General features: G+C 44.7%; 1 protein-coding gene across 3 annotated transcripts; it reads left to right on the forward strand.

Moving 5' to 3' along the window:
- The first annotated feature begins 308 nt into the window (after nt 1–308).
- LOC147200020 (bromodomain-containing protein 4-like) lies at nt 309–16,209 on the forward strand. Of its 3 annotated transcripts, none has more exons than XM_086119731.1 (22): nt 309–408; nt 2,556–2,647; nt 3,818–4,058; nt 4,182–4,274; nt 5,171–5,308; nt 5,805–5,937; nt 6,010–6,314; nt 6,980–7,351; nt 7,726–7,854; nt 8,116–8,340; nt 9,064–9,272; nt 9,599–9,699; nt 9,776–10,033; nt 10,214–10,309; nt 10,381–10,800; nt 10,968–11,558; nt 12,157–12,257; nt 12,371–12,485; nt 13,195–13,328; nt 13,795–13,985; nt 14,322–14,583; nt 14,693–16,209. In XM_086119731.1, exons 3-22 carry the CDS (start codon nt 3,930–3,932, stop codon nt 14,759–14,761), a joined length of 4,071 nt encoding a protein of 1,356 aa, XP_085975857.1. In that variant the 5' UTR covers nt 309–408; nt 2,556–2,647; nt 3,818–3,929; the 3' UTR covers nt 14,762–16,209. The 3 variants fall into 3 exon arrangements, with proteins under 3 accessions (XP_085975857.1, XP_085975859.1, XP_085975858.1); XM_086119733.1 differs by having other exon boundaries at nt 10,384–10,800; XM_086119732.1 differs by lacking the exon at nt 2,556–2,647 and having other exon boundaries at nt 341–408.
- The last annotated feature ends 2,814 nt before the right edge of the window (nt 16,210–19,023 follow it).

Here is a 19,023-nt window from a genome sequence, read left to right on the forward strand (position 1 = left end):
GTTTTGGCAGCGATGGGGATGGCCAGAGGTGGGGACTGGACAGGGTGCCTCTTTTAAACGAGGTGTGCGACTCAATGCGGGGACACAATATATTTTATGAAAAGTTGCTTTTAATTTATTTACATTTACGTTCATGTTCAAAATAATACCAATTTATATTATTATAAAGAAGTTTCTTCACAAGCATTGTATTTATTTTAGATAATATACTTGCACTGTAGCGTTGAAATGGATGCAAAGTGTTGCGTAATATGCCTGAGGAGAGGGAGGAGCTTCGCCTGACACTGACAGCGGCGTCCCTCCCACCCCGCCGCCGTGCGTCTGACGTAATCAACGTCGAACTGGGACTGTTTGTTCTGGATTTGGGGCGAGGAACGTCCTCCGAGCGCTGACAACCGACTCAGCTAGGTATGAATCGTTCTTGCTTGGGTGACACCGGCGTATGTAGCGAGAGTGAGAAACCGGTGAGATCCGGTAAAAACGCGATCAGGCCCCGTATCGATGGTGTCTTTCCTCCCGCTGTCAAGAGTGAGCCTCGGCATGAGCTGTGTTCGCGTGGGGCCTTGCACCGGTTCGGGCGACACACGCGATTGATCATGTTGGTGTCTTTTGAAGCTAACGTTACTTTTGGCGCATGTTGTTTCTCGGCTCCTTCCGTTCTGTATTACAAGCACTAAGATGGTTTTTGTGGTGTTTGAGACACTGCGCCGTCACATTATGTACACGTTAGCTCGCACTCGTGCTAAAAGCAGCTAGCTCAACTCGAGCTGTTTGTTTGTATCCCCGTAGGCCGTATTCATGATATAACTTACGTACTCCAGACGGCGTAGCCGAGGCGGCATAGCGCGGGAGGCCGTGTGCAACGTGACGTAACTCGTTTACGTGAATATGGAGCCGTCCTGGTTGTATTCTGAAAGGTCGTTTACGTGCGAAGTTGACACTTGCTGGTGAAACATGGCGACGTGCTTGCTTGTCATGGAAGGTTAGCAAAGACAGCGATGTAGCAGCTAGCACGACGTTTTGGGGGGGGAGGACGTGGTCGCTCTTTTTTAGCTGCTGGTGGCTTAAACGGACACATGGTGTTAGGTTAATTCCGTTTCCCCCCGCTCGGTTGTCGTAACGTTAAATCCACCGTCAAGAACATAGTAGCTCATTGGCTAACACTTCCTACGTAGGTAAAATTAGCGTCTACTTGATGCTTTGAAGTTCGCTCTTTGAGTACCGTCACAAAGGTTGTTGAATATTGGATAGCTCTGCCTTTCACTCAAAGTCGAATGAAGCATCAAATATCTGGGAGCCTGCATCGACGATGTATACATCCGTCGATCTTGTAAGTAATTAAAAGAAAAATTGGATGAGCTTGTGTCTGTGGATTCTAGGACAATTTGACAAAATGTCACCTCGAGCTGGGACATTTTTTTAGCAAGCAAGTAGTAAGTTAGAGGGAATTATGCTGTTTGGCTAAAGACACACTATCTGTCTTTTCTGTCTTATCTATCTATCGATCGATATATATATATATATATATATATATATATATATATATCCAGAAAGATTAGAAATAGGGTAAACCTTAGTGGTGTTAGGAATCAAGTCCCACTGTATTATAGATACTCGATTCTCCAACCCCAAAACGCTTCATGGTATGGTTGTACTTTACAATATGATTACGCTTTTATTGTCAATCCACAATATATGTGAAACATACAGAGGACAGGGGCTCGCTGTCTTGAAAATATAACACAAAACCAGAACAATAAATACCAACATCTTCTCTATTAATATTTGCTTTGGCTTTGAAGCAGTCATAGATGAAAGAGGACAGCTTTGAAGTCTTCCTTCAGTTGTCAATTACAGTGCGCACGATGACACTCCTGTTTGTACTTTAATATTTCAAATTTAGTTAAGACAATTTATGGACGTGGGCCCACTGACAAGCACATGGGGTCTAGCCCCTTGCAGCAAATTCTTATCGTGTATATACCATGCACCCCTAGTAATGGATACCACAAACGATCATTAATCTTGGGTTGGGCGCTTAGCGTACCTAATATTTAACAGGTAGCAGTTATCCGCCGTTAACTTGGACCACTGCCAATAGCGATCTGGATCTTTCTCTGCATCAATTTGACAAGGGTTACTTTCTTCAGCATCAACCCCACAAGGTTGTCTGTTGGACCTCGACTGGAATATTGCGTCAACTCTTCTGTAAGCCATCTATCAGCTGGTCGCCAGTGCTATGTACTTCTCTGATAACATCACGCTGTAGAAGGAGCAGAAAAAAAATCACAAGTAGGGGGCACATTGTGAATCAGATCTTTGGCTTTTATATTTACCTATTTGAGGCCTGACATAGAAATACAATTATCACATGAATAGAAATAAAAGGCACCGTACAAAACAACAAAATGTACACACAAGGTGAGTTCATCTCGCTGAAATGCACATGTGATTTCTCCCCTCCCCTTGTAATTATTTTATTTACTTTTCTGTAACTTCCCTCGTTACCTCTTGTTTTTCTGTGAGGGTGATGTGTCTCTCTCACTGTGTTGCAGTTTGCACTCTCAGAGAGAGCGTCGCTGCCCTCTCATTGTCCACATTATGAACGACCAACAAGTTTAAGTAACGGCCAGACAGCAACAAACATGTAAGTCTTCAGGAACATCAACGTAGCACGTTCATTTAGCTCACTAGTGGGAATCATGTAGAGCAACCATAAGAAATAAGGTATTTTTATCAATATAATTTATGTAAAATATAGACATAGAACATGACCTCCGTGATAAACTGTACTGTATACTGTACTAATGATTAGAGAGAGACCAATATTCGTCAACTGCAGAAAATCGGCATCAGCCTTTTTTTGTTTTGTTTTTTAGAAATCTGAAGGCTGATAAGAAATCCACGTAAAACAGGGGAAACTTTAGGGATCTATTTAAAAATGTAACTTAATAAGACATGCTGCTACTGACAGCTAAAATGAAGAAATTGTAGAATCAATACTAAATGTTAATATTTAAATTTTTTCTGGAATGCGCAGTGAATCCAATTTCCCCAGACCTTGGAGTTATGTATCTTTTTTTCTCTTCCCGTTTCCATCCTTGGTATGGTACAATACAATACATGCTGATTTATATAGTGCTTTCACAACAGCGGCAGCTGTAACAAAGCGCTTAACAAAACAGTTAACAAAGTAAAATAATAAACACAACACATAACATAAAACACGGACAGTCGTGCAGTCCTAACCACTTTTCCGTCACACGCTTTGTCGTTTGAAGCAGTTTGAGATGAAAGAGGAGAGAATCAAAGTGTCCTTTAACCAGTGGATCAGAGACGTCATGCTCAAAATGTGCACACGTCGGCTACAAGCTAAGTTTCAAAGTCAACAAGAAGCTGTAGCATCCATTGCCAAAAAAAGAGATTGGTTCACTTCTCCTGTCCCATGGAAATCCATTTCAATTCCAAGCGGCGACTCTCGCTTCCAAAAAATTGTCATTTCTTTTTTCAAACCATCAGGATGTCATCCATTTGATAGGCTCCTATTTTGGGGAAGTTGGTTATAATGGCCCGAAGGAATTATAAAGTGTTATTTTTTGGGGGGTGTTGGTTGTTAGGGGCAAAGACAAATGATAACATTAAGACACACCCATTATATTTGCGATTAGGACTGTTGGAACTGGCAGTGCAGGTGTTGACAAGTGTTTACTGAAGTGTTGTGAAGTTATTGCTGTGGGATACAAGGCATTGACTTGCTCTTGATGCTGAGAGAGAAAGAAACCACTCGAACCCCAAAACTCATACTTCTCTTGAACAGAGAGTCAAGCGAGGATTGGAATGGCCTGAGGGGGATCCTCCCGGTCCCACCTGCCCCCGCCAGGTCCAATCTGCCTAAACTCATTGCTTGGCCGTTGCAAACCACCACTGTGATGGGGGACGGACTGGAGCCTGGCAGCAGCCACAACCCTCCTTCAGCCCCACAGCCTCATATCCTCAACCCCGCACCCCCCGAAATAGGGAATTCCACAAGACCCAAACGACAGACCAACCAGCTACAGGTTTGTAAGAGGGACTGCTGCTTTTTGTTGTGATTTATTATTATTTTGGCGACGGGGGTGGGGGGGGGGTGTGGGGGGGAGCAGCCAGGAGGCTGCAACTGACGACTCATTTTCTCTTTTCAGTACTTGCTCAAAGTGGTACTGAAGACATTATGGAAGCACCAGTTCGCATGGCCCTTTCATGCTCCTGTAGATGTCGTCAAACTCAATTTACCCGTGAGTCATGTGTTTTTTTGTTTTGTTTTGTTTTTATGAAGGGATGTGGTTCAAATTGCCTCGTGGGCAGGTGTTAAAGTACAGTGGAACACAATACATTCTGGTTAATTGTATTGGTCAAGCATTTGGAAATGTATTTTCCCCGATGGAATTATTATTTTTTTTCACAAATTCGAGTCTTAACTGTCAGCATGAAACATTGATTAGCTCCACAGCCAGTTTAGTGCTGGCTAATAAAAATAGAAATTGTGTACTCACCCGTTGATGACTGATGGACGCTGGGGAAGGTGTACATAAACTGTCACCAAAAGACCTGCATCATGTTGTTTGTAACATTCGTAACTGTCATGCAAGTGTAAAAAGCTGTTGTCTACGCACATTCTACTGAACAGCCTGGACACGCATGCTTCCCACGTCGCAATTTGGTCCTGAGCAGTTTGTGATCGACATCACACGTTTCCTTCCTTTTTGACATCAGCGCTACTCTTCTGTGGTGTCATCATGAGGAAAAAGGCAAAACACACTTGTGGTGTTAAAGCTTAAGGTGCTCACATCTTGTGTGACGTCACACATGATGATTTTGTGCCAATTTAGATGTCGGTCAGTTTTTGAACCTTTAGGGACTGACTGCAATAACGAGTACATCCCGTTCCGTTGCAGTGTGTATAAGTTACCAGTATGAACAATCACTACACCACAGGCAGTCCACATTCATCATTGAAAACTGTGACCTAGAAAGATGAGAACAGACTGACCTCAACTCATCTTACGATATCCAGTAAAAAATTTTTTAAAGATAATATTCAACCGATCATTGTGCTGACAGGATACCAACCTGACCTTTTAACAGCTATTAAGATAGCCTTGAAAATCTTCTCCTTTTGTCCCATTTCTAGGACTACAATAAAATAATCAAAACCCCAATGGACATGGGTACAATAAGAAAACGTCTGGAGAACCACTACTACAAAAACGCCCAGGAGTGTATTCACGACTTCAACACAATGTTCACCAATTGCTACATCTACAACAAGGTCAGTAGCTGGGAACTTTGTTGTAAAATTAGGGGTGTAATAATTCATCATTTCAATCAACATATCCATTATGACCTGAGCAAAATATTGAATCAATCCCCTTTATCAAATTATGCCGCCCAAAAATAGCAATATATCGTTTTGTCGAAAATTGGCCTTATATTGGCACGTACTCTGTCGATCAAAAAGTGTATTGTTACACATTTTGTGTGTGTGTGTTAATTACAGTAAATATTTGTATGCCAAATAGATTCGAATTCCGATCTCAAAGGTCTTCAAAATGCACGGAGCTCATGGATAATTTCACGAACGGCAAACAGAATTTCTGAGCGCATGAAAGAGAAACTAAAGCATAGACGAGAATGCAAAGCTCCTGCGATTGGGAAAATCTGCAAATAAGCCGCCGATGTTAAATCAAAGATGGGGGATGTGGGGGGTGTGATTTATCGTCGGGATATTATGGTAAATGCAACACAAATTGCTTTGCCTTATGCAGCCCAGCGATGACATTGTGTTGATGGCAAAGGCCTTGGAGAAGCTCTTCCTCCAGAAGATCACACAGATGCCGCAGGAAGAGACGGAAATTGCCGTGGTTGCCAAAGGACGCCGCGGCATCAAGCGAGAGCCTGGTAGCATCCTTGCTGGACTCAATCTTCAACTCTTATTTTCTGGTGTTCACTCATTTACATGCTTGATTTCAGCTCCCATCAGCATGTCTGAATCAAGCCAAGACCTCTCCTCCCCATCCAGCACCCCACACACACGAGGCTTCTCGCCCCCTTCCACCCTCACGCAGACCCACGCGTCGCCAACCCCGCCTGTGCTGGCCCAGCCCCCACGTGTGCCTCCAACACCTACAGCCCACGCACCCCATCTAGGACCTCCGTATCCACTCTCAACAGCAGGCGTCCTCCCCCAGGGCATGACCGCTGTGGCGCCTCCGGCAGCCGCACTCCCAGGCCTCCATCCTAGCTCGATGCTGCAGAGCAGCCCTGCTCTCATCAAGGTACCTACAAGGGGGATGGGCAAGTATGGCCTTTAAATCCAAAAAATGATTGATTTATTTTCACAAAAATGCCATTTCCGATTTTAAGTGTTATGTCTCCCCCATTTGCTTATAGAAAGAAGCATTTGACAAAACAAGTTTTGCTTTTTATCCCCCTTCCTGAGACTTGTTTTGACTCTCCTCCCAAACAAGATTTGACCGACAATCCATTGTTGAAACGGAAAACTGATCACGAAAACAACACGGCTGAAACTGGATGTTATGATATAAAGGGGGAAAAATGCGACCGGCACCTACTGCACTGGTTGAAAGAGCATGAGTTGGGTTAGCCTCCTGTTACTCGACTCATTGCAGCTAGTGTCATAAGAGGGCCATGGAACCAAAGAATGGATGTGAGGTGGAAGGAAGCAACCCAGATTGTTAAAAGAATAATGGGCAGACAACAGCTGAGTGCAATCAGGTTTTTAAAAAAAGCATGATTGGGACATCCCTAATTTTAAAACTCTTTTCACATATTCTTTGAAGCACTTATTTATGTTATTATTACCTGATAAATATTATTTTGGAATCCATTTATTGCCAAGCCCAAAAAGTAGTCAGTTGTTACCAACCATGCGACATGATGTCTTTTTGTTTATATCCTTTGACCTCTTGTGATGGTCTAGCAAAGGAAGAGCCAAAAGAGGAAAGCCGACACCACTACGCCTACAGCTAACGACCAGCTCAGCGAATCATCCCCCGTCTCGGCGGAGAATCGCACGCGCCGAGAGAGCAGTCGCCCATCAAAGCAGCCCAAGCGAGACCCATTGCAGCCTGACTCGCAGCACCACCTGGTTGGCGGCTTGGAGGCGGGAGGCATGTTGACGACCAAACGTGAAGATCAGATGCATTCCTGCTCCCTCCTTGTCAAAGAGATGCTGTCCAAGAAGCACTTTGCATACGCTTGGCCATTTCACCTACCCGTTGATGCAAAAGCTCTTGGCCTCCATGACTACCATGACATCATCAAGCATCCCATGGACCTCGGCACCATTAAGGTAATTTCTGCATGCCCTTTGATTAAAAAAAAAAGGTTTAGAAATTTTTTTTCTTCTTTTTTTGTCCTTGCCTTTCACAAGTGCTTCTGCTGGAACTACCTCACTCATTCAAAATTTGTTATGAGACGTTTCAAACTCCTGATATGTTCAGATTTGTTTTATCCTTAAAAAGAAGCTGTTGCAAATTGCATGGTTGGTGCGACTTGTTCTGTATTTCACATTTCAATTAAAAAGAATACAGGTATTAAAACACACTTGTTACAACTGAAATTGGGATGTAAGGGATGAGTGATGTTTTTCAGCTGTTTCTTTACTGTCCATCAGCCAACGAAAAATTTAAAACGCCTTGAAAGGAAATGTTTACCTCCCTTTAGAAAAAGCTGGACAATCGGCAGTACAGAGACCCCCAAGAGTTTGCAGCAGACGTCCGATTGATGTTCTCCAACTGTTACAAGTATAATCCACCGGGCCACGATGTGGTAGCCATGGCACGGAAACTACAGGTAAGCGTTTCGTCCTTTGTACTGTCTCCAAAAATACTTGTCTCTCCAAATACCACCAGAATGACCAACATGAAAATACAATCATGTAGTAGGCCCAAGTGTTGATCAAGACAAGGCACATGTTGTACTTCCCAAAAAGGGGATATTATTGTATATGATACAGTTTTAACAAAAACAATGTCCTTAACTGTTGGAAAATACAAAGAAAAGTACAGTACTCAGCGATCTCATTAAACGTAAAACCCCCACATGTTCTCCCAGGACGTCTTCGAGATGCGTTTTGCCAAGATGCCCGATGAGCCGGAGGAGGTCGCCCCGGTTCCCACCCCGTCGTCTGTCCTCCACCCTGCTCCATCCACTCGACCAGCGCCGCCACCCCCGCCCATCGTCTCAGAAGACAGCAGTTCCAGTGCTTCCGAATCCGAGTCCTCAGCGGCAGACTCTGATCAGGAGCGGCAGCAGCGATTGGCTGTGTTGCAGGAACAGGTCAGAGCAAAGGTTTTCAAAATCTTGACGCCGAGCACCACCACAAAAATATTTCCGATTGCCAACATCATAAAATACAGTCGCATAGTAGGCCCAAATATCGATCAAGAATAAGGCACAGATTTTAGTCCTAAAAGCTATATTTCAAATTTTTGTTAGCCACTCTGTTACGCTGGTGAAACGGTGAAAAATAAAACTTCATTGATTAAAGTATCGTTGCTGATATGCAGACATTTATTTCTTTTCATGGGGCAACACTGAAGAAATGATAATTTGACACAATGAAAATTAGCAAGTTATTTCACTGTGGAAATGTACATACATTGTTCTCTCAAAACAACAAAAAAAACAGTCATTTGTAGCTACCCCCCTGGCAACAAGAGTGAGGACACCCCTAAGTGAAAAAGTGGAAGAGGATTCCATGCCCAAGAGATTTGGGGGGGGGGGGGGGGGGAATAATGGTGGCCACTCAAAATATTGACACTTTGGGCCTTTTCATTTAGGGCCAGAGATGTACATAAAAAGGAAACAGTATAAGCTGTACACTGACTAGTTTTCATTGTCAGCGTAATTTCTTCAGTGTTATCAACGATTCTTTCACGTAGCACTAGCAAGCGCCCTTGTAGCACCGAGAAACGGTGAGCTCGAGACCATTGGTTTTAGTGAGTGTTCACGAGACGATTCTGCGTGTTTGTCGACCGCATTTCTTTGTGTCCTCCGCAGCTCAAAGCTGTGCACGAGCAACTGGCCGCCCTCTCTCAGCCTCAGGTCTGCAAGCCCAAGAAGAAGGAGAGGGAGAAGAAGGAGAAGAAGAAGGAGAAGCACAAGAAGAAAATGGGAGTGGAGGAAGCCCCGGAGCCTGCCGTGCTTCAGATTTCTAAGAAGAGCAAAAGCAAAGAGATGCCCATTTCCAAGGAGAGGAAGAAGCCGGGGTCGGTAGTTTTTACAGCACAGTGGATAGCATTCATTGTAGAAACCTTTTCAAAAATATTTTTAAATGTAATCAATAAAACAGTCAATGGCATAATAGATGTATAACCAGGTTCATGTTTTTTTTTCCTCCGAGCATGTTTTGGCCACAGTTTTATCTAGTTAAAATGAGTGTTTTGTGCTTGCCTTCTTGAACTGCCATATTTCTAGCCATTAGCGAGCCTTTTCATGACATATGGTGACTTAATCCTTTATGACACGCTAATTAACACATTTCAAAGGTAAATGATGCATTGTCTCATGAGCTGATGGCGTTTATGAATTGCAGTAAGAAAGAAGGCATCAAAAACAGTCGCCCCGCTGTGGCCCCTCAGACTGGGCCAACCCCTCTGGTTCCTTCAGCCTCCCTCGAAGCAGAAGATGACATGGGTATGTATGCATGTTAGCTCATCAAATTGTCATCGCCGTTGGTCTCTTGTAAACTTGCTCCTGGTCTTCACACCAGACTTGTTCGGGAGCGCGGCAGCTGTTGGAGGCAAGCCCATGTCGTACGAAGAGAAACGCCAGCTGAGCCTCGACATCAACAAGTTGCCCGGCGACAAGCTGGGCCGCGTCGTGCACATAATCCAGACCCGGGAGCCTTCCATGAAGAACTCCAATCCGGACGAGATTGAGATCGACTTTGAGACGCTGAAGCCCTCCACGCTGCGCGAGCTGGAGAAATACGTATCGAGCTGCCTCAAGAGGAAGAAGAAGTCCTCGGGTAGGCTTTTTCAAATTGAAGCATAGTGTATCATACTCTGTATCAATGAGTTCTCAGAGTCAATACTCGTACCTCTCCAATAACATGAATTTCACAGTCACAGACAGAGGAAGAAACAAGTGCTTGGTTACAAAACAGACTATATTTACATGTATGAAAACCCACTGTGTGTCGCTGTAGAAAAAACCCCGGAAATGACCAACGTCACAAAGTTGAAGACGGGGTCTTCATCCTCTGGCACCAGTGACTCCTCTGATAGTGAAGAATCTGACAATGGTACCAAAATAAATAGGCCAACATTCTAGTCTTTTACATCAAATCTTAAACTCGGCTGTATTTCTCTTTAGCAGGGCTGGTTCCCAAGCAGCAGAAGACTCTGTCCAACAAGGACATCAAAAGGTCGCAGCAGCAGCCTGTCTCCAGCATCACCGGCCCTGGCGTTCTGCAGCCTCAAGTGGTCCAATCCAAACTCGAATACATTGCTCCCCCACCCGTGCCCGTCTCGGTCCCCGTTTCCGTTCCCATCCCTGCTCCCGCTATCCCTGTCCCCGCTCTGGAATCTTCCCAGCTGTTAAGCGCCGGATTTGACCCACTGACCCACTTTATGAACCCTCACCTAACCCAGCCCAACACCGATCCCGGTCCAGTCATTGGAGCTGCTTGTCCCCCGCTCACCTCTGGCCTCCTCAATGTCGCCGCACCGGTTGGCCCCACACCTACTGAGACGCACCCTTTTCTGAACCAACATCCCGTCATACCCTCGCCAGGTCAGTGCCATTTTGCATTTGTGAAGTTTCCATTATTTTGGCTCAGAAACGCTAAATATAATGCAGTACAGTTAACACACTGCAACAAACTTGTCGTAATGTGGACGCCGGGTCAATGTTGTATCAAATCAATGCCCTAACGGGCACTCCTTTTTCTTTACTTTCAGCCATCCATACCGCGCTTCCCCAACAGCCAGCTCGCCCGAGCAGCCATGCAGCCCCACTTCCTCCCAAGAACTCTCATCCGCCTCCTTCGTCGCTGCTCTCTCTCCCGACGCCCCCACCTCAGCTTCAGAGCTCGCTTCCACTCCCCCTGCCCCAGCCTGCTCCACGGCCTCGCGTACCTTCACCGCCATCGCACGGCATCCTTGGCACCCTCTCCGCTCAGCCGCCGCAGGCCCTGCTGGAGGACGACGACGAGCCGACACCAGCCAGCGCAGAATCGCCGCCCCTCAGCCAGGTGCAAAGCTTCCTGCAGTCGCTCCAACCGCGGACGTCCGGGCAGATTCAACCGCTGCACTCGCCCGCGCAAAACGCCGCTCAGCTGGGACCCTCAATGCAAGCCGCGATGACGACCGCCTCCGCGGCCATGCATCGGCACGGCACGGCTCACGGCCACACGCATCAGTCCTACCCGCATGCTCTCGCTGCAGCGGTGCAACAACAGAAGGGGGCCAGCCTCCAGCAGAAGCTGCAACAGCTGCAGCAACATCAGCAACAGCCCTCGGCACGCATCAAGGCCGACCAGTTTTCTACTGGTAAGAACTTTTCGGGGGGGCTTTCCAACATCACAAACACCTAGCAGTTTGAAGACGGGTGTGTTGACTTTTACATCCACTGTAAAAAGGATTACGGTATTTTCCACACTAAAAGGCACACTGGATTATGAGGCGCACCTTTATTGAATGGCCTATTTTGTAATTTTTTTTCATACATTGGGCGCACCGCATTATAAGACGCAATCTACAATGCATCCACTAGATGGAGCTATACCCAACAGAACGATCAGATGTCAGTAAAACTTATTGAATAAAGCGGCGACACAGTTCACTTAACCAACAGCAAGTTATAACATTGACGCATTCACGTTGAACTCTCTTGCTGCTCTATTTCCGTGTTCAACTGCGTAACCCATCGCCATAAGTTTGAACTCTACGTTGTCAGCATGTCTCAAGCAAGGAGCCGTTTTGGGGTCGAAATATTACCGTAAGGACCATAAGGCGCATCGGATTTTAAGGCGCGCGGTGAGCTTTAGGTGCGCCTCTTAGTGCAGAAAACACGGTATGTTTCATGTATTGCAATTGTGTTGGTTTGAATGCTTAGGCAAAGCATTTTCAATTGATGCCCCTCTTTCAGGTTGCCTGCGTGACAGTCCCTCCCCGCTCATGATGCACTGCCCACTGATCCCGCAGTTCCAAACGACGGGACAGCCGTCTCCCTCGCAGATCAAGAAAAATGTTTGTCTTGGGTTCACTGGCCCGAAAAACTATATACTTTCTTAGGACTATGCTGGGTGTGTATGGACGTTTTGGTCTCGTATATTTAGACCTAAATTTCAATCTGTGTTTAGGATCAGAGGTCGAACTTGGTAAAAGAGGAGAAACCATCCCGCTCGCCAGTGCTGACCCCTCCGCCGTTCAGCCCAGCCATGCGCCCTGACACACAAAAACATGACAGCAAACACAGTAAGTGCAACCCGTTGCCTCTTCAGTGTCAACTTATAAATTAAAAATATACAGCATTTCCCTAAATACTTCCCTCCTCTTTTAATTAATGGCAGGGTGTGGCATCCTTGAAAAAAATGTCTATAAATAAAAGGTGGGATTACCTGATAGGGCTTACTTCAGCATTGCGACTGTTCCATAACCAAGAAAATGTGTCTCGCCTCGAAACCCTCATTCAATTAAGATGTAGGATGATAATGGCCCGCAGGTATAAACTACGTAGGGCTGCATGGATTAGCAGGAGGCTTTTTTGTCTCTGTGAATGTTTGACCCAGGCTTTCTTTATTCCAAAATTCAGCAGGCAAAGGGCACGCCACAGTGGGGGTTATTGAGATAACGGGTTCTGTTCATCTACAGGTGGGGCTGGAATGACCAGTTTGTTTCATTCAAAACTGCTGGTGCGAATGACACATGGCATATTGGCTAATGACACAACCAATAATTGTGTCATTAATCAGGCCAGTTGGATCCTATTGTTGCTGAGTCGGATCCTATTGTTACCATATCAGTTGATCTTAAGTAAACCTAGACAATATTAAGACAACCTAGGCAATGTTTAAGGAAATCCGATATACTCACAATATCCTTATGTTTGATTTAAAGATAATCACATCTTTGCTTTTGTTTGTTCGTTTTTTTTTTTTGTTTGTTTGTTTTTTGCCTCCCTCAGGATTCGAAGGAAAATCCTCTGCTGGTTCTCGTTCCAGTTCCCGCCTCCCTGACTCCCTGGTCCAAACCTGCCCTCAGCAGGACACCAAGGTCAAGCAAGAGCCCAAAACACCCACAGCGTCCAAGAGGACACCGGTATGTCGGGAACACGATGAAAGCACAGTGTTTGTCCAGGTTTTACACCACCTACTGTCTCCAAAAATATTTCTTTCAAAGTACCACCAAATTGTCCATTAAAATAAAGGAGCATAGTCGACCTAAATGGTCATTAAAAATGCGGTAGTGGTTTTACTCTTAAAAATATATATTAAGATTAAATAATAAAACATCAATACACTTCTTAATATTAGGAAAATGTCGATTGAACTACACTTATCAAAAGTATGTAAGGATTAAAAAAAATTCACCCACTGTAATTGCAATTGCACAGTTTGAATAGTCGATTTGGCGATTCTCTTGTATACCGTTAGAGGGAGCCCATGTTACCCACTGATTTATGCATATTACCTCAAAATTCCACCCATTTCACGAAACACCAAATTTTTGTCGCATTACTGTGACTCATGCCGTCTAACTTAAAGCTCTCTTCCCTGTGTCCCAGGACGTGAAGTTAAAGAACATGGGCTCCTGGGCCAGTTTGGCCCAAAGGTCTCAGTCCACGCCGGCGTCAGCCGTCCGCTCGTCCAGCGACAGTTTTGAGCAGTTTCGACGGGCGGCCAGAGAGAAGGAGGAGCGAGAGAGGCAGCTGAAAGCTCAGGCGCAACAGGCCCGGCGGGAGCAGGAAAAGCTGCGGTAGGTCACAGCACGGCACTCTAGTCCAGTGCTTCCCAAACATGATTGAACCATGGAACAGATTTTACATGTGCAAAAAAATCTCTTTGCTCTCTGTCAAACTGAGATACTGATTATCTCATCTTGGTGTACTCACAAATCTTCGTGCCCTGTTTCAAATGTGGGCGTGTTTAGTTGAAGCTATTGTTTTGTATGAACGGCACCAGGCGGATACACCGGTTAATTGCATCTGCTGTCAAGTGGAGGAGCATTTCATTGCTCTGCATGTCATATCCCAACAAATATTACATAACCGAGTGAGCCCAGTATGACCTAGCCCGTCTTGTTGTTTCACAGCCGCGACGACGAGGACACCGTGGAACACGCTCGGCGGGCGCAAGAAGAAACCCGCCGACGGCAAGAGCAGCAGCAGCAGCAGCAGCAGCCGTCTCCGCTCGCGCCCACGCCTCCTGCTTCGACCCCGCCCACTCACTCTCCGCAGCCTCCGGCTGCCCCGCCTCCGGTGCCATCCCCGACATCCTCGGCCACGCAAAACGCCCTCGACCAGCAGAGGGAGATGGCGCGCCGTCGTGAGCAGGAGAGGCGCAGGAGGGAGGCGGTATGTAACCACATTTCACAGATGGAACATGACCTAACTTAGCCTTTTACGCAAAACCCAGCAAAGGGAATTATTTCCCCCCTCCCCCATCATTTCTTCTCCTATGCAGATGGCCGACACCATTGACATTAACTTCCAGAGCGACCTGATGGCCATTTTTGAAGAGAATCTCTTCTGAGTCGGTGATGGTTGTGTGAGAAGGACCTACACACACACACGCACGCACACACACTCACACACTGAGGTGGTGAGCTTATATACATGCCCCCACATGATCATCCGCATACGGACTACATAGTACCTGTCCCCTATCTCTCGCCGTCTTTTTCTCTCGGAGCGCAGATACGTTTTGGTGTCTGACGTGATGTTTATAGTTGTTGGCTCGCAAAGTGGAGTTAAAAAAAAAAAAGTCTTATAAAAGGCAGAGTCATAGTCGAGGGGGGTGCGACAAAACTAAACTGAAGAAGGATAGAGAATGGATGATAAAAGGCACACAGATTTTTGTTCTTGCCCTCTCTTTTAACTGTATTAGTGTGAGATGGGATTTTTCGATGGTCTCGGACTTTGGGCTTGTTTTCTCAGGACACAGCGGCACAGCATCCTTAGCCCTTTCTCCCTCTCCCGCCAGTCCTACTTCATGATGTAAGACCTTCCTTTGCATGAGTTCAGTTGAAATGAGACCTGACAACAGAGTGATTTAAAAAAAAAAAAAAGAAAATTTCTTTTAAAAGCCCGTGACGCGTGTCATCTCCGCCTTAGCGCTCTGGCCTGTATTGTCTCTGATCAAAACCTACAAATTATACAAAAAATATATAAATAGATACATGAATATATATTATATACAAGGGCAAGGCAACATAAGAGAACACAGGAAAAATTGGTTTGTGTGTGCTCGGGGGGAACGATCGTTTGAGCTCTCTGCTTTTTTGTAGAATTTACTGTAAAGAAGAAAAAGTTTTTTATGATGCCATTGATGATTTTTTTTTTTTGTCTCCTCCTCGAGTCTGTTTTATCCTCCCACCATGTGCCCATTCTATGCCAAAACCATTGAGTTCGGAAAGTCCATTCACGTTCTTTCACTTTACAAGAAAGGCTGTTTTTATTGCTTTATTTAACCTCGCCCTTTTGAAATCAGAAGATTTTGCGCCCCCTTGCGCTGGATTTTTTGTTCACATCTTCTCTGCACTTTCACTCTTTTTTTACACCCACTTCCCAACCGAAGTATCATTTTCTGTCACGCTATACATGTTTAAGGCTTTTTAAACTTTCTTACCCTCCAACTCCTACAGCCCCTTGAAGATTTTTTTTTTCCTGCGGTGTTTCCATTGTGACAAGGCTTCCTGTACACTGGCCTGCACACCTAAGTGTGTTTTAAACATTCTAATTAGTTAAGCCACTTCCCCATCACCCACCTCCGCCTTTTCTTACTTGCTTGTTTTTGGAGTTTTAATTTTATTGTTATTCCCGTCATAACCCTCCCAGCCCTCCCCTCCCATCGCTCCCCACTGAATTCAGAACAACCGTGTTGGTATGTTGACAAGTGAGGCATTGAGATGAATTGATTCATCTTCTGACTATGGACATTTTTTTTAAGAAAAGTATTAAAATGATATTTAAAAAAAATAATGGAGTGTTTGTGGGGTTTATTTGTCTTCTGTATTGGTTAAATAATTGCTACGGTGGTTCTATCAATCAAGAGGCGGTGCTGTTGGGGGGGAAAAAACTTAATGTTACACAAAGATTCTGACTTTACCGATTGAATACGGTTCAAGCTTTTTGTTCTAGTAAGTCTTACTTAACTCGTAAATAGAATTACAGGCCTCTTGTGAAACTGGTTCAAACCACTCTGTTTTCTGTCCCCTTCAAATGCTTTTCATCCCCATGATGAAATGGGCCAGCATTAAAATTTTAATGTCCCAATATCACTGCACACTGTTTGCGACTCCTCAAGGAGGTATTAGGACAAACAACATTGTTCAACTTTCACGTTTGACATTGCCAGCGTCTCCTTAACACACTATAAAACTAGCCAACTGAAACTAAAATATATGTTACGACAGTTAAAAAAATAATTATAATCCTGTCACGTTACTGAGGTTTGCTTGGCAGTTTATTTTCTCAACCTACACCTCTCAAGAATGTCCTCCAACGCCCCCTGGTGGAGGTATGCTTCCAACGTTTGAAAACTGATTACTCATCAGTGTATGATTTAAGACGCATTTCGATTAACTTGATTTCCACTCCCACAGGACCCAAACATTTTCTGACCCCCGAGGGAACAATTGTGAACTAACCTACAGCTATAATAAGTAACATGAGTGGACTCTCATGAAGAGGAGTCGTGAGACAAAAAGCTGAGAAACAACCGCTGTGCACGATGTTCTTTTACAACCCGGGAGAGGATGGGGTGCACTGCACTACCGAGTTCAAAACAGCCACGGTGTGCTTCAAAGAAGCCAGCAGATCCTGCCGAATGCCCCTGATCTCCCCGACCGTCATCTGAGAGGTTCAATACGAAGATAAGACAAAAGACAAAGTGTCCTTTGGAGACTCTTGAAAACACGCTTGGAAAGGTTCCCCACTTCAAAGTCTCATTTCATGGCTTGCAACATTTCGGGGGGTGAGCAAAGTGAATTAGACGCCTATCTCAAGAAACCGCTGGAGTGTTGAACCAACACCTCTGACAGTGTTAGTCCAAAGTAAACATATGTTTGTGAAGGCAACCTATTTTTTTTTTCTCGATACAGCTCTCGCATTGGAATGTTGATCAGCATTGCTCCATCAACCACACGAGGCCTGCATCCATTCAAGAGTCTTAAGAGACGTGTGATGTCATCTTGAAAGAGTGAAAAGTATGCGGGGGGTTTACACACAAACGCTCACTAGCACTGCACTTCTTCCCGTTGATGCCATTAGGAAGAGCTCGGGGGTGTGGAGGGGGGGGGGGTGTAAGTCAATGATGAAGGCAATCAAGACCCTCCCTAAAATCTATTCCAGATGACAATAAAGCAGTTCCGCATGTGATCCTCTCACACACACAACACATAAGAGTCACACATTGCGCAAGAGGTTGTGTTCTTGTCCAAAAAAAAAAAAATCTCAATGCACATGGTCGCCCACTCACACGACGCCCCAAGTCACCAGGCCTTCATCACACTTCTGCTTTTTATCAGTCTATGGATGCCCGACCACTTCCTCTTCAAAAGTACAAGAGGGGCACAATTTAAAACACACATACACTTTTGTCTAGATTGTAGTTAATTCTTCAGAGTACTTACCGGCATTGTCTTAATATAAAGGCATTGTCTTCATCATCACAGTGTATCAAGTCAGCATGTTTTATACTCATGGCAATGAGGCAGCGTAACACAAACCTTATGAAAGTATTGCTTCGTATCGTTCGATGCAGGGACAGACTTAAGGGGCCACCACCACTTGTCACAGCACAAAAACTGTACACACAGTACATAGACATGTTTTTGAAATATTGGAGAACATGCGAGGTCCACACAGGAATTCTGAAGCCCGGATTCAAACCTCCAACCTCAGGACTGTAAAAGCAGGGATGCGAATTTCTCACTGTTGTTGTTATTGGATCCAAATCGGGCCACAGTCAGCCTACACCCCATAATGACTGAACTCCAGGGTAACTATTTGGACGTTGGAGTCCAGTCATGTGTCAAGAGTAAGTGTACACTAAAACAAATGGTTTACAACTTCAAAGTAGTAGTTGCACAACCCGAGTGACCAAAGTGAAAATACCACTGCAAATGCCTGAAAATAAGTGAGGCTGCCCCCCCCACATCAGTCAAGGAAGAACAGCTCTGTTTTATTTTAATCTTAAGAAAAAAATAATTGGTAGGATGTACACTTACAAAAAAAAAGATAAGCAGTCTTTTTATACTGCAATTTTATTAATAGCCACTTTGTTAAGCTCATTATGGCCATCTAGAGGACTGGAGGTATGTTTAAATCTAACGGTTGTTTTTTTTTTTGGGGGGGGGGGGGGTTTCAGCCTTGCCAGCGGTCTGCTTACATGAAAAGAAGGCTACGATAATTTTACGTCTGGCTTGATTTGTAGTAATTAGTTAGTTTAGCTTGAAAAAACGCATTCGAGCTGTCAGCGGCTCATTGGTCATTGTGTCTGGACACAATCCGTTAAAAAAACGACAAAATGTGTTGCTAGCAATCACATTCTATTGCTCATTACCGTCATCTAGGATTGGCATGGATCGGTCTCAACTACAACTTTTAACCATTAATGTAGCCAGTGTTGAAAAAAAACCTGTTATGTTTTTTGTAATATGATCTTCTTTCCTAGTTTTAGTCAGCATTGAATAGTAGTTTGGGTTTTAAGCCATTTTTTCACCAATAAGGACTGTGTAATTTTATTTGTGGTGCTAGGTCTAATTTCCACCCCCATCTGCCAAATGCATGATA

The sequence above is a fragment of the Hippocampus guttulatus genome, chromosome 9 (assembly GCF_054856545.1).
Source record: "Hippocampus guttulatus isolate MCC_2025c chromosome 9, RoL_Hgut_1.0, whole genome shotgun sequence".
Lineage (NCBI taxonomy): Eukaryota > Metazoa > Chordata > Actinopteri > Syngnathiformes > Syngnathidae > Hippocampus > Hippocampus guttulatus.